At 38.8% G+C, this 24,593-nt stretch overlaps 1 protein-coding gene across 27 annotated transcripts in view; it reads left to right on the forward strand.

Moving 5' to 3' along the window:
- The window catches only part of PARD3 (par-3 family cell polarity regulator), a 453,149-nt gene that overhangs the window by 175,861 nt on the left and 252,695 nt on the right, over positions 1-24,593 (forward strand). For 20 of the 27 annotated variants that reach the window (XM_040546998.1, XM_040546987.1, XM_040546992.1 and 17 more), the window contains exon 5: positions 14,806-14,937. The exons of the other annotated variants lie outside the window; for them this stretch is intronic. In XM_040546998.1, the coding sequence (XP_040402932.1) occupies positions 14,806-14,937 (132 nt within the window). The remainder of the gene's footprint in view (positions 1-14,805; positions 14,938-24,593) is intronic. 27 annotated transcript variants of the gene reach the window in all.

The raw sequence follows: 24,593 nt of genomic DNA on the forward strand, positions 1-24,593 counted from the left end.
GCTGGAGAAGTCAGTAGGAAGCACTCTCCTCAGTGCATTATTGGAAAAAAAAAGAAGCTGTAAGAAAGATTCCCTTTTGTGCAGCTCCCTACATTGCCCAACATTGTGATGGCAACATAAAAACAAACTGAAAAAGGTTTTTTTTTCCAACAGAAAGTTGCCCTACAGAAAGTTGCACTTTCAGTTGCCATTCTGACTGCACAGCATAAGATCCTGTCAGAAAACAGGCAGCTTATTACAGTTTTTTTTTTTCTTTATTGTTATTAATTCTGTGTAGTATAAACACAAGCTAAAAAGATGCAGCTAGAACTCCCAAACCCCAAATAAAGAAATCTTTACATGCTGCTAAAGAAGTCACCTATCTCCCATGGGTTTTTGGTTACTTCAAAAATATCAATAAAGACACAGTGCTCATAGGCATTAAGGTCCGCATTCTTAGAGAGTTTTCAGTTTAACCTTGTACCTTTAGGTCTCTGCTTGATCAGGATTTAAGGTAGGTGAAGGTATATATTCTGTCACTTGTGCTGGTGCAGTATAGAAGTGTGTGTTGTTTTGAAAAGTATTTTACAGTATTCTGATTTGGAGAAGAAAAGTGATCATCTAATCCCTTTGAAGTGTTAACATTTTCATTTAATTTTTCTGAAATCATAATGAGACCGTACTTCATTACTCCACAAGCATGAATGTAGAGGGCCGTACATAAATAGCATAGTCAGATTTGAGTGTGCGAAGTTAGCAGAAATTGGAGAGAATTGAACAATTGAACAGCAGCTGATCTTTCACACTAGTCTTCTTGCATCATTAGTTGTTCATCATGTATTTGCTCTTGATTTTCATAAAAATATTTGCTGTCTACTGGAGCACGGTGACTGAAATGGAAAGGAATTCATATGATCTCATGTAGTGATGGGAAGGTAGGCACAAGAGAACATTAAATCAAGAAGATGGTTTAGAACTAATGTAGGTTAGCTAGTGCTACAGCTATTGTTAATTTCCTTTACTCTTTTTATTTTATACACTGTATGCATTCATCTTTCAAATAGAACAGATCTATTTTTAATAGATAAGATGCAGTAAACAACTGCAATTGAATAATAATTGCTTGTGCGACATATGTTGTGAATTAATAGTTAATTTGTGCTAGATTGTTTATTTCTGTTGTTAGCATCTTGATTCTGTCATGTGAGTCAAGATTTCATAGTGAATCCTATTGCTCATAGGAATTGATATTAAGAATTCTCCTTGCTCAAATATGAGCAACAATTTAATTTGTGTTATCATTCTAAAAGGTGCATTTTTGAAGTTCTCTATCACTTACCAAAGTACTAACACTGAATTTTTGTGAATGTGTTCAGGTTATTTGAACTACAGCAACTCCTCACTGTTATTGTTTTCTTCAGCTACTCAGATAACAAGAAGAGATGGCTGTGCTTTGTTCCAGACTATTTCATTGATTATAGATGACACAGACATTTCAAGCAAAGCAATGAGAACAATCTTAATTTTCTGCTCTGTGCATTGGGCTTGAACACCCATATATCTTTTGTGGGCGGCTGGCACTACGTAATGTTTTCACTGCAGTTCCCTCTCTTGACAGCACAAGAACATATGTTCTTGGGCTGAAATTCGCAGCACAGTTGTAGATTAGCAACTTTACCCCAGCAATATCTGTATGTCTCTTGCAGAAACAAGAAAAGGGTTTCTGGGAGAGTTGCCAAAAGCTTCATCCACCTACTGACTCTAAGAAGTGACATTACTTTCAGCCCGTCACCTCCAAAGAGAAATAATTGACAGGTAGAAACCCTGTCCAATTTTTAGAGGAATTAGCAAAGGGAGGCTGCATGTATCTGGCAGAAGGGATTTATTTCTCAGGGGCAAGTGAGAGAAGACTCCTTATTGGTGTTTATTTCATTTTGGGTAAGAACAATTTGGAATGGCAGGAAAATGGGCAGATGCTCAAGATTAGATGAAATGAAGGGGGTGGGAGTGCTGCCATGTACTGAAGACTGTGAAGAGCCAGGACATATGCCAGTAGTTCTGGGCAAATAAAAAGGGAAAAGGGCACCTGGAAAGAGGAAAAATGTGGGAGGTTTGAAGGATCCCATTGAAAAAATTGTAGTGCCTTTAGGTATTAGGGTGGAACTGAGCTCTCGTTTGTTCTTCATATCACTTCATTGTAAAGAAACGTGTTTATTGTCATGATGTCCCAGTACACTGTGTTTCCTTAGAAGTGGAATCTCGACCTTTTCTGTCGCTCACCTGTACTTAAGTCTTTTAAGAGCAGCTTGAAACCAGATGTTGATGTTCTCTGTCCCAAAGTACTTATGTATTTGAAAAATTATCATTATTATTGATTATTTAAAAATTACTGTACTGTTGGTGACTGTACTCAGATAGGTAGTTCCTGACCTCTTCCTTCTGTGGCCTTGTCCTGAGTGGTCTCAACCGAACAATTAGGGCTCCTCATCTGTGCAGACTTTTGCAAAGTTGGTTCATGATTATCAACCACTTTCTTAGGTAAATTCACTTCTCAAGATTCTTTTAAAACTAAATATTAAAATCACTCTCAAATACATTTTTGTGTGTGAGACATGTCCATATTCCATAATGATTCAAGGCTTGACTTAATCACGTCTCTTGCTTCCTTGAGCCATTCTAATGAAACAAGAAATCTCTTAGTAAAAATATCTTAGCAGAGGCCTGCAGTAATACCTGATTTGCAAGCTGTAATTTTGTTTGAATTGTATTGAACTGTACAGTTCAACAGATTGTATGCAGCTGAAGTGTACCACGTGTGGTTCCTACCATCACAGTAAAATGTTTTTTGATATTGCTGTTTTCTGAATAACCATTAATTTGGATCACAGTCTTAATAATGCAGTACCAAAGACTATTGGCTTAACGAGCTGCAGTTAAAATGTGTGAGCTGCAGTAACGAAAATCGGGTTTCCTTTCCCTTAGATGTTTGTGTTAGTGCACAAGAAGGACATATAAATGCAACAGCCAGATACATTGCATATAAATACAAATCAGTTATCTGCTTCTCTGAAATAGGCAAGGCTTATCTAGTTAACCTGCCTTGCTTAGTACAGGGGTATATCATGGCTACCTGGCTTATGAAAATTTTCACCCTGTGACTTTTCTGAGTTTGATTCATATATTGTTGCATCAGAGATAACAGCATTGCTATAGCATAAAGAGGTGAAAATGTGCACTACGAAAGAGAACTCGAGAGAGCAATGAGAGAGAAAAATGACTATGCCTGGGCCTGTGTGCCTCTCTCGCTCCTGGATTCACCCACCTAGAGCAAAGCAAATGGCACGCAACATGCTCTGCAGGGTGGATCATCAGCAGCAACCACATAGCTGAGTATACTCGGCACATAATTTTTTTCCCTTTTTCCCTTTGCCATTTAGTCAGCAGCCGTTTTTTTTTTTTGTTGTTTGTTTGAATAGTCTTTCCATGTATGTATGATGAGTTTGAGAACAGCCACGCCTTGTAGGAATAACTGTTTTAGGATGTGCATTCCTCCTGCTTGGAAGCCTTATCTTTTGGGGCTCTGTAAACTGCAGAGGAAAATTCTGTTGCCATATGAGAGTGATCTAAGTCTCATACAGTGTCAAATCCCTTACCTGTAAAGCATTGTGTCTGTCACCGTCTCCTCTTGTAGGTATTTTTACTGTTCCTATTGGGTTGGGACAGATAATATTCACATTGTTGGATTGCATTTTTTCCCTTATGTGAAAGATGCAATGCTTTCTAATTCTCTTTGTAAACAGAGTATAAACATGTATTTCTGTAATGAAGTATGTCTAGATAGGAGAAAAGCATGCACGCATTATAGGAGATGTATATACCATATAAAAATGGTACATCCAATGGTGTGCCATCAGATTCAAAGTGAAAACTCATTTCATTTAGCTTTGAGTCTTTTCAAAGCTGGCTTAGTGGAGTTTGCTCTATCACTGTCACTAAAGACATGGTATTTCAATAGATTTGAACTGTAACTCAGAGGATTGAACTGTAACTCAGAGCTCTATATTAAAACAGCATGCATGAGTTTCATTTTATAGCCAGGGAATCTGAATCGCAGACTGGAAATTCATTAGACTGACTAGTGAAAACTGGACTAAGAGACTGGGCATCATTCTGGGAACAAGCTCATTTCTTTTTGGTCAGACATTTACAGGTTTTGTCATTTCAGTTGTGATTGCATATAGTGTAAGAGGAAAGGAAAATGAGAGCCATTTACAAATGCTGATATAAGTGTTTTAATGCAACAAAATGTTGCTATGGGAGAGAGATGGATGGGTATTTAAAAAACAAAAGTTATATGCACCAGTTTTCTTTCTTTGTGATAGAAAATCATTGCTGGCAGCTTGTCACATGATGATGAAATAGTTTAGAGGAAACGTACGCAGACAGTGCAATACAAAATAAACATAGTATTTGTTATTCTTGTCCCGGGTAATGTGTAAAATTCATGACTTTCATAGAACCACAGAACCGCTGAGGTTGAAGGTACCTCTGGAGATCTTCTTGTCCAACTGCTCTGCTCAGAGGAGCATCAACCAGAGCAGGTTGCTCAGGTTCGTGTCCAGTTGGGTTTTGAGTATACGTGTCTCCAAGGTTGCAGCCTGCACCACTTCTCTGGGCAAGCTTTTCCAGCGTTCGATCACTCGTGCATAATGACTTGTACTTCAGTACGTGCCTGTTGCCTCTTATTACCACTGAGAAGAATCTGGCTTTCTATACAGAGCAGCTAGTGATATTTTTGTACAATAAAAATTAAAATCTCTATGGAAAAACTCAGCATTCATGACTTCCAAAATATGAAAACAAATACAGTATTTCTCACCATCAGCAGCGTGTTGGAAATGGGAGATAAAAAATGAAAAATCTTTGCCTGGTGCACAGGGAGATAACAGACAGCGTGTATCACTTGATGCTGTGCTCTGCTGTTTGCCGAGTACTGTGTACACAGGCAGGATTCAGCTATTTGGATCCAAAAGTCAGTCATGACCAGACTTGTTAAGAAGCAGGAGAAAAGCCAACAACAAAAGCAACCAATCCAAAATTACAATTTTCTCCATCTCTTGTTCTTTTACCTTTTTTTTTCTTTTTTTTTTCTTTTTTTTTTTTTTTCCTGTGAGACATCCACTTGTGGAAACCTGTCTATCAAATTTCCTCTCTGTTCCCCAAAAGAGATGGATTATTGGCACAGGGTGCTAAAGAGGTCTGAGAACTGGTGGGTTTTTTGCACATCCACTCTGAAGTTGAGCAAGTGTGTTGATTACTCTCAATCTTTGTTCTTCATCAGTGAGGCAGGAAGAATATGTCTTTCTCTCCCAGTGCTGGGCTACCCCAGCCCTCTGTCTGTGTGACAGGTGAGCAGTGTCTGGGTGAGCAATGTCTGGGCCATAGGTGAGAGGACATGGTGCTGCATCATGGGCTGGGAGTGCCTGGAGGGTCTGGGTGAGCAAGTGTCTTCTGGTGATGGAGGCATAGTGGAAGGTGCATGGGATGTTTGTCTTTTCACTTTGGTGGTGCTGGTGTACAGCACCTCTTGGAGAGACGGTGAAAGGCACAGACTTTGCAAGTACATGGTACAGGGAAATTTAAGTTGTAATGAATGGCTGACTTTTCCTCTGCCATTCAGCTAAGTGTACATGTACTTGTAAATCCCATGTTTAAATGTTCACCTCTGTTTTTTTTTTAAATAAAAATTGTTACTATATCTCTCCCTGGGTTTGAGACCAAAAATACATGGGCATGTAAGAGTAGCCTGATAAAAAATTGAATAATTTAAGGAAAGAAAAAAAGAAAATGAGGCTGGATGTTCAGGTGTAGTGATTTTGTTAAGCTTAGATAAGCACATAGGATTTCATTGGCAGTAGTTGTATCTGGGTTTTGACCTGTTTTCGTCTATTTAATCATAACCCAGAGCCGTGTATTTACACTGCATTTGCAGTACACACTTGTGTTTCAAGAGTTTCTGCAGATGCATACTCATATATTTGTCCGTCTGCCTTGTTTCCGTGTTACCAAGGCTGTGCATTGGTGCAGAGCAGGCCTGGATTTTGGCTGACCGAGCAGGCAGGCAGTTGCACGTGCAGTAGAAGCCACGCAGCAGTCTGGGCTTTCCTGCAGTGCCCTAATGTGAGTCTGAGTGGCGTCAGCAATGATTATTCCAGCCTTTTTTTTTGCCGTGTTTGTTGTATTTTTAAATGAATTTATGTCATTTTGTAATGAATACTAGTCACACAAGAAAACAAGCAAATTTCTCAGACTGAAATTCACTGTCCATGGAACCAATAAAGGGGCAGTGTGATTGGGAAGAAGATGATGAACTTTCCTTTAAAACCAGGAAAACCTCATTACTTGCTGGGCTTAGTTCTGTCATGACTGAATTTGGGGCCGAAACAGATGCTGCTTGTCCTGTCTTGGTAAAGCCCTTGGGAAGGAGTCTGGCCAAGGTCTGAAATGAATTTGCAAGTCGGCTGAGCCAACTGCTTCCTTCACAGCTGAGAGCTGTCCAGGGAGCCCCACTGAGCCCCCTGTTGCTATTGTTAAATGCAGAACATGGGGCTGATTTTGGTAAGGGCTGGCTGGGCTGGAGGGGACACTGGTGGCGGTGTGGTGAGGGCACGGCTGCTACCTTTGGGCCTTGCTGCTGCCTGGGGCGCTGCCTCTGAGGCTCGGCCCATAAGGCACTGTCCTTCCTTGAGGTAAGGAAGAAAGAAAAATTAAGTTTTGTTAGCCTGAGAAGACAGAATGGTTCTCTTATCCCCCTCACCCATATTTTCAGTCATGCAGATACAATTTTCTAAACATAAAAAGAGCTAGTGGAAGCTACTTTCAAATGCTCATTTTAGAGGTATGGCCACCTGAAAGCATTTACCTACACTTACAAGGATAATGCAGGTGGTTTATAACATATTCTTAATTTCAAGATCTAAATATAAGATTCTTGTGAAGTTTCCTGTGCCTTGCTGCTTCCTGTCTCCCTTACTCTCCAAATATATTTAATATTAAAATCCTATTTGTTAAATTCTATATTCAGAGCATACTTTTGAAATTACTTAATTGCCAGCTTTTTTCCCTTCCTGGAACTTAATTTCTTGGCTCTCCCAAGGAATGAAATGAAGGGATGTTAACATTAAGATAAACAGCTTTACAAATGCTGTTTCACTAAATCCAAATTGACGTAAAGCATTGTATAAATTTGGGTACAAAATCAAATATCAGTGAAAATGTCAGGACTGTGCATAATTCCATTATTGCATATAAATAAGTGTATAGATTCATAAATAGCTGGACATAAACAACTGTTTGGAACCCTCTAAAGCAGCACAGCAAAATGAGGTGGGAATTGACTGAGTCAAGAAAATTTCAAAAGAGGAGGTCTGATCTTACAGATATTCTTGTATAGGCCAATTGGAATTGCAACTTGGGAGGGGACTATAAATGAGCTTCAGCTTCTTTTTTTTTTAAAAAAAAATAAAAATATTTTGGACATAATTTTACTGGCTTTAAAAGAAGTCAAAAAGACCTAAGTGATTTATTTTTCTTAAAGGACACTTTCTAGGAGATGTTCTACAATTGGTCTAAGAGAATATTTCACTGTTGTGGAAAAAAAAATGGAAAGGGAAACCGCTTAGAAAGTATAATGTGTACAGGAATCAGAACTGTAGCTTCTTGGCATTTTAAGTTAACTGATTCATTTGTTTTTCTTTAAAATGACGCTATGGAAAGCGATGCCTTTTTAGTGTTGTTTCAAGAAGCTTACAGAAATAAAATCCAGCTTCAGAATTATAATTACAGAATATCAACTGCCATATGTTATTTTGGTTGTTTAGCGTTATCTCTCATGAGGTTTTATTGTGAGATTAACAAGTAATGAGTGAATTGAAGAGGAAGCTTTTTTTCCTGTCCCTCAGCCTGAGAAAAAACAATATACACTGCATGGTAAGTTTTGTTTTTGCATGTGTACATGCAAAGATTGTGACATTTTTGTTTTCCTTTGTAAACAAGAGAGATCAACAGAATGATTTGGATAGGCAGTGTCACAGTTTTTAGTCTACTCTTAATTTAGCCCATGTTCTTTGACACTGAATAGCTACATGTAGCACCACATGTACAGAAAACTGTCCGTTCATCGTGGCCCCTACATAATGCTTTTTCTTCAGGTCAGGCCTTGCTTGTCAATCAAGGCGTAACATGGAATATATGAATTGGAGTTGCACAACTTTGGAAATTTCTGAACATATGATGATAGAACTTCAGCATAACATTGGCTTTTAAATTGTCTTTCTCCTCATTGGCATCTAATGAGCTATTGTCAACACATAATAAATTATTTCTATTTACAGATCCATAGAAGTGGTCATTTCTGAAGACAAGTCTTTCTAGACTTTCTAAAGGCATCAAAATGACTATGGGGTTGTCATTCTTCATGTCTATTTCCATTATAACATGGAATACAAATGACTATGTTCTGGATTGGAATATTAGATATGCACCTTCTGCATCCTAAGACAGTTTTTACCAGTTGCTGGAAGTGATCCATGTTGCAGGTTGGAGTTAAAAGGAGGCACAAATACGAGATAATTCTTTAATATAGGAGTCCTCTCTTTACTCCTAGTAATGGCCTAAGATTAGAGGCTCCTGATACTTACTTGGTGATTGGGACTGGATTCTTGTTATATGCATTTGGCTGGGCTGTATCTAGATTATTGTAGCTTCTGAGGTCATGTTCTTCAATATACAGCAAACAAAGCTAGCTTTGAAACTAAACTGTAGAGTGATAAATAAACTGAATCTTCTGAGAGGAAAAGGAAAATCACCCAAGTGGTAGTGTCAGTTTCTTAAGATATACAAATGTTTATAAAGAGTTACTTATTCAGTGATTGGTACAGTTCCTTCTCAGGTAAACTGTTGAAATCTGGTACAATTTGTTGATAAAAAAAGCTGCTCATGAATAGAGAGATTGAATCCAAATCTGATCTCTAGGTAAGAAGTATTTTTTATTGTGAATTTCTGTAAGTACATCACATCTACCGGGTTAATTAATTTCCCATATATAATGGATTTTCCCTGGAAAATAGACGTGTCTAAAAATAGACGTTTTTAAGAAATGGGGACCAGTTGGTTTTATTCCTCATTTATTTCTTTAAAGTCCACAAACAAACAAACCCAACCAACCAACCAACCAAAAAAAAAACACCACACAGGAGTCTGTTTACTGGATCTTCAGAAAGCATTGAAGATGAGTATATATGTATATTACTGAATTAGTAAACAGATGTTTGTATCAGAGCTGTATTTAAATTAATTACATGGGTGTTTTGTTAATTGCAGCTTTTACAGTCCTGTCCAAGTGTGACATCAAACTGTCCAGGGTCTAGCATGGACACAGTGGAGCATAAAAAGAAAGAAGAACAGCTTTTATAGTGATTCAACCAATAAATATATTTACAGACATTTACTTGTCCAAAGTTGATCAAATGAAATGGTAACCTCAAAAGATGAAGCAAAGGCTCGTCTCTCATCAACATGGAAATATGGCCACAGTCTGAGGCCATCACAAGGTATCAAAAGCAAACAAACAAAAACCCTTCTCCAAAAGGTGCAGCATACAAGAAAAAAGATATAGCTCAAAATTTTCAAGTGCCCCAAATGGTTTCTCTTAGTGAAGCTCCTGAACGGTGAATAACTTGCTGTAGAAATAGTTAAAGAGAAAACTTGGTTGAGATTTTTGGATCTCCTTTGAGAGAGTTGCTATGAAGTGGAAAGTGGTGTAGTTGCAAATGCGGTAACAGGCATGGACAAGGCACCGTATGGTGTGAAGGACTTTCTTGTTGGGTTAGTAATGCTGGAAGTCTTTAGTGGTACAACTGCAGGTTAAAATCACTAATGAGTTTATGCACTGATAGCTAGTAATTAAAGTACATGGATCATACTAATGCATCATTTCATCTACAAGCTGTGGAGTCTTTGATGAGGAGCTTGTTATATATTTCAAATCATCTGAAACTAAAAGTACAACAAAATCGCTTCACTTCTGTCCCCTTTCACCCAAGCCTCCAGCAAAGCCCTGCAGGGACACCATGCTGAACTAAATCTTAAGGAGTTAGATTCTATATCCTCATTAAAAATACTGCAAAATGCTACTATTAAGTATACTGGCAATATGGTGATTTGACAGTTTTAGTGTTATATTGATCAATTTCCATTTCAAACATCATAAACCTGCCATGGCCCACAGTCCCCAAAGATGTTTGGTAAAGAACCTTTTTTTTTTTAAAATTACAGCATTTAATTGTAACTGATGATGCGTGTCAGTACCAGTCTCAGGAGGGCTTCCAGCTGCAGCTCCAGAAGAAATGACAATTCCCTGCGTGACCCTGATGGCTTCTGCACCATAAAATCTTTCTCTTTATGGTATTGAAGTTAAAAGCAACACATACCTTTCCCAGTTGGATGTTTGGAGCAGGCATGCTAATGCCAAATCATGCTGAATAGAAGGAAAGCTTTCTGGGTTATTCATTTGCATATTCTACAACATATATATGTTTGTTTCCTTTAAATAGCAAACAGCATTGCAGCTTGTTCAGTAAGTCCTAATGTCTAAGCTGCAGCTACGTGTTTTTCACTTCCACCACTATAGTTCATAGAACCATTAAGGTTGGAAAAGACCTCCAAGATCATCTGGTCCAACCATCTCCCTACCACCAATGTCACCCACTAAACCAAGTCCCTAAGCACCATGTCCAAACTTTCCTTGAACACCCCCAGGGACGGTGACTCCACCACCTCCCTGGGCAACCCCTTTCCAACGCCTGACTGCTCTTTCTGATAAGAAATCTCTCTTAATTTCCAACCTAAAGCTCCCCTGGTGCAACTTGACGCCATTCCCTCTAGTCCTATCACTAGTTATCTAAGAGGCCGACCCCCAGCTCCACACACCTTCCTTTCAGGTAGTTGTAGAGAGCAATAAGGTCTCTCCTCAGCTGCCTCTTTTTCAGACTAAACAACCCCAGTTCCTCAGCCGCTCCTCACAGGACTTGTGTTCCAGACCCTTCACCAGCTTCGTAGCCCTTCTCTGGACACGTTCCAGGGCCTCAATGTCCTTCTTGTAGTGAGGGGCCCAAGACTGAACACAGCACTCAAGGTGTGGCCTCACCAGAGCAGAGTACAGGGGGACGATCACCTCCCTGGTCCTGGTGGCTGCACTATTCCTGACGCAAGCCAGGATGCCGTTGGCCTTCTTGACCACCTGGGCACACTGACGGCTCATGTTCAGGCAAGCATCAATCAGCACCCCCAGATCCTTTTCCTCAGTACAGCTTTCGAGCCCCTCTGCCCCAAGCTTATAGCGCTACATGGGGTTGTTGTGACCAAAGTGCAGGACCTGGCATTTAGCCATGTTGAACCTCATCCCATTGGCCTCTGCCTATCGATCCAACTTGTCCAGGTCCCTCTGCAGGGCCTTTAGACCCTCAGGCAGATCGACACTACCCTCCAACTTGGTGTCATCTGTAAACTTACTGAGGGTGCACTCAATTCCCTTGTCCAAACTATCAATAAAGATACCAAAGAGAATGGGCCCCAACACTCATTCCCATTGCTATCTTTGAATGAAGTCTGTCAGTAGCAGCAATGGAGATCTCCACGCAGATGGAATTCCAGGCTGCCAGCAGCATCTGGAGGTCTTGTTGTGCAGGTGACAGGACTGCGAGCAGCAGGGTTAGAAGTGATGCTCCCCAGGCTCCTGGCCCAGCTCCCTTCTTGCAGTAGTGCCACCACCAGCAGAGAACACAGATAGCTTTTGGCCACAACAAAGAAACAAGTGTCGTTCTTATCTATGGCAGGTTGTTTTTCTGTTGTTTTACTGTTTGGCTCTGTGTGTGATTCAAACCCTGGTAAAGTATTTTGTCACATGCTGATAATGCTGGTTTGACTGGTCTCTGAGCTGTGCTGCCTGCAGAGCACAAGAAGTCACGAGGACCACATCTCTTCCAGAAAAGTTGCTGAGTAACTTTTAATGCCTTCTGTAAAAAGTGATATGGTGTATGCCTTATCAAGAGGAAGGCGATCTTCTACGGAAGTGGACTACAGCAGAAATAGTTTGGTAGATAGGAGGAATATATTCTTCTGGCCAGCACAGATATTACTAGGCATAAACTCCTTGCAGAATTCTTGACACAGTATAGCCACACCAAACAGAGGCCTAATTTAGCTCTCTTTTACTCTTAGCAAAGATAATTTCACCTGTATTGTGTGCTGTGGCATTTAAAGACATTTCTTAGCAGGAAGTTCCAATATAAACTGTAAGCAATGCTGTTGTCCTGCATAATTCAGATCAGAGACACTTAGTGTTTGAATGATTGAAGAACACTTCCCTGAACATCTTCCTTTGATGAACTTTTTTCTTTTTTTCCCTTCTCTCTTACTTTTGGATTGTGCATGGCTAATGGGGGCTCTGTGGAGAGAGATTTTTGTGTAGCGTAGAAAAAAGTCTTTTTAAAAAGTTTGTATTGAAGATTGTAAACATGAATCAATAAAAATAGAATTATCTATAAAGTATAGGGATACAGAAGGCATAGGAGGAAGAAATTTCTATTCATTCAGACTGGTCTGTCAGATAACAAGTTACTGTCAGATAACAATAACTCATGCACCAACTGAATGGGGTTTTATGTGCATAAAATAATCCTTCTTTATTTCTTTGTCCAGGTTTTGATTTTGTTGTTATACCTTTCCACCACTTTGAGCAAGACAAATTGTTGTTTTGGCTTATAGGAACTGTGCCACCTCTGTCACCAAACGAGGAGAATTGAATAAGAGAAGCAGTAGGAAAAAATCAATTTCTGCATACTGTTTCCTGTCTCTTATGGCTCTTGCTGTGGTTGTACAAAGTGGTGACTGACTTCCACTATCGCTTTTGTAAGCAAGGGGCTAGTCTGATGTGTGGTTAATCACACTGGAAAACCGGAACATTTTAGTAGTTGAAAGATGTGAAGTTCTTACTCATTTGGTTAACTATTAGTTTAACTATAGGTTAAACTATTTTATGATGCAGATTTATTAGGCTAGTTACTTGTGCAGGCGTATTTTTGCAAGTTTTGTGCTGGTTGAATTCAAGCTTTAATGTCGTGAAATGGAAGATTTCTTTTATGCTACAAAGTCTCCTTCAAGAAAAGAACTTGTCATCAATTAAGAAAGATTAAGTTTGATATGTATAGAAAAAGACTGCTCTCACCCAGGAAGCTTTTGAAAACTCTGCTAGGTATCACAGTTATATTGAGAGTTCAATTTCCTAGCAAAGCATGTCATACATTTACAAGAAATCAAATTGTAACAGCCAGTTGGAAGGGAATTGATGCTACAGTCTGTGTTTTAGAGTATTGGACTAACACTGTGCCAGGCAAAAGAAATATCAATAGACTAAATAGGGGAAGGAAATACTTATGCTGATGGAATGAAGTATTGATTTAAAAAGGGGTCAAAACTTTGCTGTGTGCTAGAAATAATAAAACTGTGAATGTGCACTGGTGTATTTTTTAGAGATTTTCAAGATTCCTAGAGGCAGTAGTATTGCAAAATATATGGAACTACAATCCTGTTTTGTTTGCTTATGTATGACTGTAAGAAAAACAGATACTCTCTAAATTGTCTGACTTGGTATTGAGGTAGATATACACTGACTGGAAAAAATACTCTGCTTCTGAATGAAGGATCCTTATTTACAAGCTGCTTTTGAAAAGCTGAGGGGAATTTCAGTTCCATATATGCATTCAGTTGGAGGGCATTAATGGGTGTAAATTAACAGTTGTTCTGTAGACTTCGGGCTAAGGGTAACTCCCAACACTAAGGATCTGCCACTTGTTTTTATTGGCTTTTGGTGATCAGACTGGGTAAGGACTAAGTGTCTTTAGAGGCTGAAGAATTTGTACTTGTGAGAAAGATAAGCAGAAAATGCAAACTATAACTTATCAATTAAAAATCTGTAAATATTTTTATCACAACGTGATAAATGTATTTCCATCAGCACAGTCTCCACCTGCTGCAGTGTTACAGATAAGACTGTGTTTGTACATCCCCAGGCTAACCAAGCAAACAGGGACAGGGAAAAAAAAAAATCTCTGAACAAGTTTCAAGTGTGAGTTCTTTACCTAACATGTTACATGTAAACATGTAATATTGGGATGTTAAGGGGAAAAAAAGCATATCATCAGTAGTAATCTTTCCTTGTGGTGTGGGATAATAAATTCCACCTTTGAACTCCCCACCATGCTATTGTAGTGTACAGGACAGCACCTGGAGCAGTGAGACAGCTTTGACTGTAAAACTGACTGCATTCAGAGATGTGGGTACATGGTGAATTGCCGTAGCTGTCACTTGATGGACTGATGTATGGCGCGTTTGCTTTTGGGATGAATGAAACTAAGGAGCCCGGTACTCTGAGAGCCTTGTTGAGTACCTGCCTGGGAAGTCCGTGCACTGAGGGTTTGAAGTTGGAAAAGGGCTGTAGTGAAGTACAAATGGGTTTGGGAGCTACCAACCCACTGAAGACTGTGTTTGGACTTCATGGGTGCTAAGGAAGGGGAGCTTTTGCCACTGAGCGGCCACGTGCACACACCAGGCAGTTGAGTTTTGCGTGTGGCTGGTTCTTGGGACCAGCCAGACCTGCTTTCTCCTTTGTCCGCGTTCCCTTTGTGTTATTTTAATAACCAGCTGCATTGATAATGTGCAAGGACTGGTTGTTTTTTATAAGCCACTTTTTTGTTTCTTTTAAAATAGAAAGATGAAAACTACAGAAGCCTACCACGAGATACTAGTAGCTGGTCTAACCAGTTTCAGAGAGACAATGCTCGGTCATCGTTAAGTGCCAGTCATCCCATGGTGGACAAGTGGCTGGAGAGGCAAGACCAGGTAATATATATGTATATATATATATTACTTTATCAATCTAATCGTTATGCTACTCCAAAGTATTACAAAGAAGTATATTCTTATGTGATATTGGCTCTCTAAGCAAGATTCAAACTCCAGAAGTATGCTGACTAAATTGGTATGGGATTGCTTTTGCTTCCAAAAAACTGCACTAAGCCTGAAATTGGGCAGCTGCAAATTATTTCATTTTTGAGTTATACACCCATTTATATTGTATGTGGAATACTGCTGTTCTTCACAAATGATACCAAGAGGGTTAATTTATTTAGAGAATATTTTTATAAATATTTTGCTGTTAAAAGTTAATAATGTTATTACACAAGAGACCAATGTGGGTCAGTTTAGGCATTGCAGTTTTAAATGCTTGTTATTCTTAACCTTGCAAAATATATGAATAATAAATTTGAAGAAACTGCTATCATATTTATTTAGTGTACATTTCTACCACTTTTGATCTTGGGATATTTTGAGACACTAGTTCCAATTTGTTTTTCCTATATTAATAATCTGGCAGTCATAGAGGGTTGAAGGTCTGAAATTAATATTACATAGCAGTCACTTCATGTATTTGTACGTGTCTGAGATTTTTCAAGAAGTGCCTTGAAATGTACAATGAAAATGCACCTTTATTGTGGAGACTGGAGGTATAACAGGAAGCCCATATATAGAATAGTGCATATACAGGATTATTTTCTCATTTTTCTTCCGTATGCAATGTTGAGTTTTTGCATTGACATTAATGTACAAGGTTTGTATTTTACAGCATTAGGGTATAAAAACAGAATTTGCTTTATATAGAGGAGTTTCAAAGAGAAGTTCACCTCCTGACACAGCCCAAGTTTCTCACACTGTGCTGTGTGAACAGAGGAAAAGTTTTAAAATCCAAATCTGGGCTGGTATCTCGTGACTGCTCTCCCTTACCTACTAAAGTCATATCAATAGTTGAAGTTCAGCATGCCTTAATCCTAGGGTATTCCAGACATTCTTTATTCATCCCTATTCTTAGTTAAATAATATTACTCAAGTAATACCACACAGTATAAAAACCTTAAAAATGAACAAACAAACAAAGAAAAAAACAACCCCCCCACAAATCAACAAATGTGAGCTATTAGCTATTTGTGTATCTTGTAATTAGCTGCAGATTCATTTCAGCTCATAAGACTCATGAAGAAACTCTGTCCTTGGTCCTTGTATTTTTTCCTCTGCACATTTAATGACAGGAATGGTGCTGGCAATTCCATTGCTGTTTTCCCCTCAGAAGGAGTACAGGTAGTACGGGTGAGTTAAACTGCATCCATAACTGTCTCCATCTATATTGCAATGGAAAGTTGGTGCCCAGATCTGAAGGTGTCTCCTGTGATAGTGCTGTTTGTTTGATGTTTTCGAGGCATACTTCATACGTCATTAGATTTTCACTGTGGCAGTTAATGAAACTGTTGTCTCAGCAAAAGAGGTTGGATTGGGAATCTTAATAGTGATCTTCCTGTAAAATGTTGGGTACATGAATATTTTAATAGATGAGCATCCATGCTCAAAGAAGCATTACGTTTTCTGCTGATTTTGGTCTCTGAACAGCTTAACTAGTTCAATTTATTCACAAATCAGGTAAATAATTGGGCACTAGTGGTAGTCTGAAATTGCATTTATTACCCTTGTTAACTGGTTGAAGTCTGAATTTGCAAATTCATATTTCTTATGAGCAACTTTTTGGCATTTTGTTTGTTGCTTTTTGAAGGAGAAAGGATTAATTCTTTCAATGTGTTAATGAATCTGCCTGTACCTGGAAGATGCTCGTGCGATTTCATGCCAGCAGGATAATTAATTAGACTGAAAACCATCTAACAGGGTATTAACAGGAGAAGGCCTGTGGTGAAGACAGGCTGAAGTACAGCTCTGCAGAGAAGGGAAGGAAGGGCCCAGTGGAGAATCCCCTTCCCTTTGTCTTTGGGTTTTAAACTCTAGTATCTTTTTCAGTGTCCTCTGTGGGCTCTGTTTTTCACTGGTTAGGCCTTTTACTTCTGTTTGCTTTTTGTTTAATTTAGCAGAGTTTTTTGGAAAGCTTGGTAATAAGCAAACCAGAAATTTCAGAACACAGTCACGTTCTCATTCTTTTAAAAAGACAAGTAACAAGTTCTTGTAACTACAGGAACTACAAATAGATGAGATAATTATGCCAGAGACAAAAGGCCAGTCCTATCTTACTGCCCCTGGCTTTAAAGCATATCATTCACTCAGAAATATTGTTGAATTTATAAATATTCTAGTTATAAATATTCTATATACTCTAGTTCCATACTTATATTGTGTATAGCATTTATTTTTCTTGCAATATAGTTTTTCGTATCCTATTTTCTCCCCTTTACTAAAGTTCTGTATTCAAAACTGTAGAAATACTGTCAGTGGAAATTTGTAACCTGAGAGCAGACGTGCAAAATGAGAAACTCCAACAAGGCTGCAGTGTAGTTTGCTAATCTGGCAAAGTCAATTCATTTAGCGACTTCCAGACCGATGCCTGTGTGTTCAGCACAGCCCTGGAGGCGGCTGGGGTGGTCTGTGCCAGTACGTGCATAAGAAGTAGCAGACAGTAGGTCTGGTGGGAGGTGTTAGGCTATGCCAAGAAGAAACCAGTTGTGCAGGACTCATGACAGATAGGAGGGATGATAACAGTGCTGGTCCGACCTGCCTCTATGGCTCTGCAGACTAGATGGTCGGAAACACTGCGTTCATCTGGCAGACTCCAGGGGCTTGTTCTTGGATGGCGGCTTTCCTGGCTTGGATTGAATCGCTTCTCTCAAAGTTGCCTCACTCCTCTTTAGAATATAAGGAGAAACAACACACCAAAAATGTCAGGATGCTGTCAGCTTCTATCATACATGAACGTTTGCTGGAATTGTGATGTGCCAAACAAGTGCAGTTGTTTTTCTGTGGACAGCACCTCATTTCCAATAAGCAGAACCGTGGAGCAACCAATAATCCTGCCACATCATGGCCTGCCCTGCAGATGAAAATGCAAGATACCTCCTTTCTAGGAAATCATTATAGGCTGCTGTAGCAGGGACTAATCAAGGCAGGTTAAATTTATATTCTAGTAGTTGTAGAGAAATACTTCTTTAGACTCGTGTAGGTTTTAGTGCCTTAAATGGAAGAATGCATGAAGCCTGTTAAAATTCCTTGAAGTAATTGCTTTTGCTCCTACCTATTGAGCTTTACTAGGGCTCTACTAAATTAGAATGATACATCAAAGAAGCAGAAAAGATTAATTTTGCCTCCTGCGTCCTTTAAGATGTTATGGTTGTATAAGGTGGTGAGCTACTTTTACCTAAGGTTTGTTCCCAGTTTAGTTCCAGAGTTCTCCAGTTTTCTACAGGGCAAATTGATCAGTGTAATTCTCAGAAAGCTTTGGTATTTCTCATGGCCATGAAGGCAGTTATGTGAAACTGTTTGTACCAAAGAAACACATTGCCATTATAAAATCAAAAATCCAAATACCATTTCAGAATACCTTTTAGAAAAGTAAGGCCTGTATTTTTTGTCACTGCTTCACTCAATAATTTCTCTAGTTCTGTCATACAGATTGCCAAGTGATAGTGATAAAAAATTAATTCTGAAATCTTTTAAGAAAAGAATAGTTTTTTTTTCCCTTCTTCACATTCCCTTCCACAGCACTTTCTTTTCTCCCGCAGCAACCAGACTTTGAGAAATCACTTGAAATACTTTACTTCTATCCAAATTAATTCATCGATATGGTAATATCACTTTTATTTGAGAAATCTTTTTTTTCTTCATTTCACCTCAAGACTTGCTCAGGGGCCTGATCAAATCTGGAATCATGCTGTTTCATAACAGGGAGACATGAAAATGTAACATATGAAAGAGTTAAATTTTCACCAATTTTTGAAATGTAGGTATACGGAACGCTTCTCTTGGGTGGTCATTTTAGTTTCATTAGTCGAATATTGAAGCTGGCAGCGATCAAGAAACCTTGAATTGAAATAGTATATTCCTTGCTCTGCTGGAGAAGCCTATTTCGCAGAAGGATTAAGAGCACCCTGCTGTTCTGTGCGCTGGGAAAAGGTGCGAGACCAGCAGGAAAGGGAACTTCAGCTGCCCTGCTTCATTTTGAAGTGGTTGATCAGATTTGCAAATACAAAGAGATTGGTTCAATTAAACCTGTATTTAAATATATATGCATATGTATATTTGTATTTGATACATATCTGTATATATGTGTACTTGCCTGCTAATGAAAGCAAGGTAGGAGATGAAGTAAAATTTCATGGTTATTACAGAAGAACAGGTCTGGTTCCTAAAATCCCAGTGGCTTCCAAGTACCTAGCAAAAGCCAGAGATGAAAGCAACTAAATTATATCCTGAAATGGGATGAGAAGTGGTTGCTATTGCTGTCTTCTTGAGCAGAAATTTGCTGTGCAGAACACTTCTGGTAAGTTGTTTATGACATCCATCCATAGTGATCTTGTACAGTCTCTCTGGTTCCTTTTTCAACAATGAGATCAGATGTTCAAATAGCATATGGTCTTAAATCTCCAGCTATAGAGTACCTGCCTTCAGCCGTTATTTTCAGCACAATAAGGCCTGCTTTTAATATGATTGAATAGACTCTGAAAACATTCAGATGGTATAAATTAGTGCATTTCAGCACTACCAGTTGAAAAAGAAAATCAGAGCTTTAGAGATAGGTTAGTGAATTTAAACCATTAATTTCCTTTGGATTCTTATATGCCAGTTTACCTATGTTGTCAAATTTTTCATTTAACAACAAAAACCCTGATTCTATTTTATGCCTTTATATAAGAATAGAAGGTAGAAATGTAGCTCATTTGTTCTGTTTAGCTTTGAATGTTTCACAGCGGTAAAGCTAATGTATATAATCATCTTTATTTTCACTGGTGTACCTCTTTTGTGTTTCTCCTTGTCCAACAGGTCTATTTTTACTTTTTTGTTTGTTTGTTTTACTATTTCTATAATTATACTACGTAAAGGTCTGCAATTTCTGTGTTTCATGAACAGGAGATGGAGAGGCTTGTGGGGCAGAGTTTGTTCCTGCCTCAAACTGCTCATGTGTAGAGATTGAAACTACAGGAAAAAATATTGTCATTAGTAAAGAATTCTGCTAGTTAAAGATTTGGAAAAAGAATTATCTAGGCTTCAGTCTTAGCTAGTTGTCTGTTACTCTGTACAGTGTCAAACAGTCTCATTGCTTTCCTCCCTGAGTACATACATATAATTTTTCTCATGATAACATTAATGAATATAGAACCATGACAGCAGATAAAGTGTAAAAGACAAAGATGGTAGGAAATGTTATGTTCTTTAGAACACCTTTCTGTCACAAAGACAGGTATGCTATCTATATGTTCACAGCTCTAGGCCTAACGCAGGGGCCCTGTCTCTTTTTTGGGGGGGGTCTTCACTGGATTGTCACAGCCAGCCAGGAGGCTGCCCAGGCACTGTGAGACGACGCAGAACCATGCTGAGGCTGATCATGAGATGAAGAAATGTTACCAGGCAGTGAACATGGCCCTAGCTTTATCATGCAGTTTGCTGTGTTTCTCCGGGCAGCGCTGTAGGACAATGACAAGAAAGGCTGGACTTGGCATGTGCTACCATATTAAATACTAGGCCATAGGGTAAACATGGGCAGGTAGAAGCAGTGGCCAGCAGTGACCATTGGTAGACGACTCACTTATGGTTTATGTTAGTCAAAGAGCTGATCAAAAGGCCTCAGGTGCCCCTACAAAAGTTCAGTCTCCCCAGTCCCATACCCCTTTGCACCCACTCAGCTTTTTTACTACTTGAGGGTGGTTCTTGTCCATGTGATCCTAATGGCTTCCACCTGATGGAATGGTCAACATTATTTTATGATGGTCAACATCCCCAGGTGCTACGGCAATTGTACATCATGTAGAAGGCCAAAAGCTTGATTTGGAGTATTTTCCGTTAGCTGCTGCTGCAGGTAAATAGGTATCACCTGCTGCCTTTATTTGTGTATATTTGCACAATGTTAACTCCTTTAGCTCAGGAACAAAAATGTCCACTTCTGTCTCAGGAAGGGCAGCAGCTGCACCTGGCTCTGGGCTAACGAAATGCCCCGTGTGGCTGTCAGACGAGCACCATGTTGCCTTGGAGCCATGTCTACGCACAGGTGTAATAAAATACATACATTTTTTGACTAATCACACCTTAGGGATGATTTGTATATATGATAGAGTCAAAACCATTAAACTTCTCAGAAGAATGTAGTGGTGTTAGGTATCACTAATCCATATACGATCACAATTAAATGATTATTCTCTTGACTTGCTTCAATGCTCTCCTCCATTGTATCTATTATATTGTTGTTATTATTACTACTACTACTACTGCATTAGAAAAAATACTGTGCAGTGAGATCCAAAATGAGATGCCTGTATTTCGGTGTTTATACTGTGAGAACATACATAATAAATACTGAGGCCCCCCTACAGTACAGTAGCAGAGTCTAGGTCCACCTCAAGCTGAGGTGTACGTGAGGGCAACTGAGCTGAGTTCAGGCTGTACTCCACTGAGACACTTCCAGCGGCTGAGGCTCTGCTGGGCGTTTAGGTGCCCAAGTCCCACAGAAACAAGCTCTTATGATGGCCATGTAAATTTTGTATTTTTATATTTGTGATTTCTGCTTTATAAGGTTGCATTTTTTATTTTTATTTTTATTATTATTTTTTTTGCTACAGTGAGAATCAGAGTTGCAGGCCTTTTCTGGATTTGAGTCTGACTTTGGACCTAAATGGTTTCAGATCCAGAAATCTAAATCGAAACTTCATTTCCATATCTAAAAGCCATTTTTTTTAGGTTCTAACTTGATCTGTGCCTGATTTTTGTGTAGACTCAAATTCTTTTCCCGTTGGAATAGTTGTCACATATGCCGAATTCAGAAGAATCTCTTCTGCATGTAGCTCAGATATGAGTATGCTAATACACATATTTATTAATATTCTTTAAATGTGTGTATAACCACAGAAAAAGAAGCCTTAAAGAGAAAGGTCCATCTTTATAATGAATACATTAATATGTACAGGGATAAAATTTCAAAGTTCAAACTATAGTATGTATCAGTTTTAAGAAAATATGATCATGGAATTCAAAAGCTTGTGTATTTTTATGCAAAATGGACATTTATGGACATGCCCTGAATTGTATATTTTGGAAAGAGTTTCTTTTTCGTATTTGTCTTGGAGTTATGAACAGCTTTAATGTTATTTTTCTGTGCTGAGGGTTTCAGTTTATATGAGATAGGAGGTTGGAATAAACAGCTTTATTGCTTGGGGACAGCTGTAGTAGTGCTGCTTTTATAAACAGTGTTTCATGCTGGCATCTATCTTGTTCTCCTTCAAAAATAATCTGTCATTTCATACTGTGTATTAAATAGGTGAGACGGTTTCGGGGCTACAGCCTGTGCTCGGTTATGTGCTGCTGTGTAGATATGAATGCAGAGGCAGGACGCAGTTCTGTATGTGGAGAGGTGTCAGTAGTCCACAATTTAAAAAAAAAAAAGTTGACTTTACCAAAACAAACAAACAAACTAACAAAAGAAACCCTCAGGGATTGTAATGCTTATAGAAATAGACATGCACCATATGCAGATATGTATCCTAAACGGTCACTCATATAGACATGTATACATATAGATGTATGTACAGATGGACTGGGCTGAAATCTGAACAAGACCTACTCTGTTCTGCAGAGCCTTACTGAGGAGTGTTGGCACACGTCATGGGCATTTTTAGGGTTGCTGGTAACCACACACTGCTGGTTTCCTGCCCTTTTTGGACCAAACTATTTAAGTAATCATGTTATAATGGTAGTTAATGGTAATTAAGCTATGATACCAGGGAAGTATGTCGTAACTCTTTTAAATTACATGGAGATTCTGTAAGAACCTTTAAATAAATTATTGCTGTTATTTTTCCTACCATTTCCTAAACACGCTGCAGAGCAGTACCATCTCTGGCTTTTTTGACTGCTGCCTGTCCGTGATAGCAGGTCAGATAAGGACATCTGAAGGTCCCTTACTGTGCATGGAAGAGTGTTTGGTCTAAGGGATGTTTCAGATCTTCCTTTTCTGCTTTGAAAAACTTGCTTTCCTTTCCTTTCATCGCGCTGTGGAGAAGATTTATCTTCCAGTGTGTTTTTTTCTTAGCACGGGTGTACACGATGTTGTATCCCAACTAGTTGTTTATAATAGAAACGGTCTCGGTATTTTCATGATGTGCCTGTTGCTGCTCCCAAGCTGTGTCCTCAGAAGCCCTGGTGGGAAGGCGCGATGAGTACTTACTGCTGGAGGTGCTGATGGCTGGGGGGTGCCGCAGCTCTCCGGCGCTGGTCCCCAGGCTCTTGCCATAGGGCCAAGCAGGGTGGCTCAGCTCGGCTCAGCTCGGCTTGGCTCAGCACAGCCCAGCATGCATGAAAGAGAGCCCAGGGAGCGGCACGGTGGCCTCCGTGATGCAAGAGCGAGCAATACAGCCTGCTAAAGTAAGGCAGGAGTGAAGTACATTAATGAAATTAAAATTTGTCCTCATTCCCTTGGTGGGTAATACAGCTAATGAAAATAGATCTCAACAAATTAAGATAATTTATTTCATTAGTTTATAGCACTAGAACTTTTCAGGGCAGTGCTTGAGGTTGGCGCACCTCATGGGCATTTTTAGGCTGTTTTCCTGCCTTTTTGGACAAAACTATTGAAGTGCAAACCTGAAATAGATGCAGTTCCACTGTCTGCTTCAAAGACCACGAGGTTAAAAGTTTTAAGTGTATTAAACCAATTTTGTTAATTGTGTCTATAGAGGATTCTGCCTCGCCCTTGGTGAAGCTTCTTAATTTAAAATTCACATTCTGCTGCATTCCAGCCTTTTAACCAAAGTGTAAATGTGTAAGTGATTAGTTGTATCATTGCTGCTTAAAAAGAGATTCTGCATTTCTGTTTCAGAAGATGGTACTGGTAGTACATGATATTGATATTTTTAATGGAAAGAAAAAAAACCACACTTCTATTCTATGCTCTCATTTTCTTGTTTCTTTTTCTTCTTCCTGCATTTCTGTGTTGTGATTTGCAATGTATATTTCTACTGGAAAGCTTCTTCCTTTCTTCCTAGGAAAGAAGTGATGCCATCTCAAAACCCCAGCTCTCCAAATCCCGTTTCTGTTTTATTTTCAGGTGTCTTGATGTTGTCTTTCTTCATGTTCTATCAGAAAGACACCATTTAAAATTGAAAAGTTGTCTCAAATGCAGTTTTTTTTTTCCTCTGTTCATTTCAAATCATAAGAAAATCCAGGACTGAGAATTTGCTTGATTTTGCTGCCAAGCCAAACTTTTATAACTCTGCATTAGAAGTCAGTCTGGCCTTAGCTAAAGCTTCAAGTTAACTTAATTTTTAGTTAATTTGATTTTCATTTTAGAATTTGCTTGCCTTGAAATGGAAAAATAAGTGCTCTTTTTTACTATTATTTTTTAATAGTCTAATTTTCTTCCGGGTACAATTTTTCTTCTAAATGGCAAATGTTACTTATTTTCAAGAAATATTTATATTACAAGTTTGTAGTGGAAACTGTAGTATTTTCTGCAGTATAACACAATG

The sequence above is a fragment of the Cygnus olor genome, chromosome 2 (genome assembly GCF_009769625.2).
Source record: "Cygnus olor isolate bCygOlo1 chromosome 2, bCygOlo1.pri.v2, whole genome shotgun sequence".
Lineage (NCBI taxonomy): Eukaryota > Metazoa > Chordata > Aves > Anseriformes > Anatidae > Cygnus > Cygnus olor.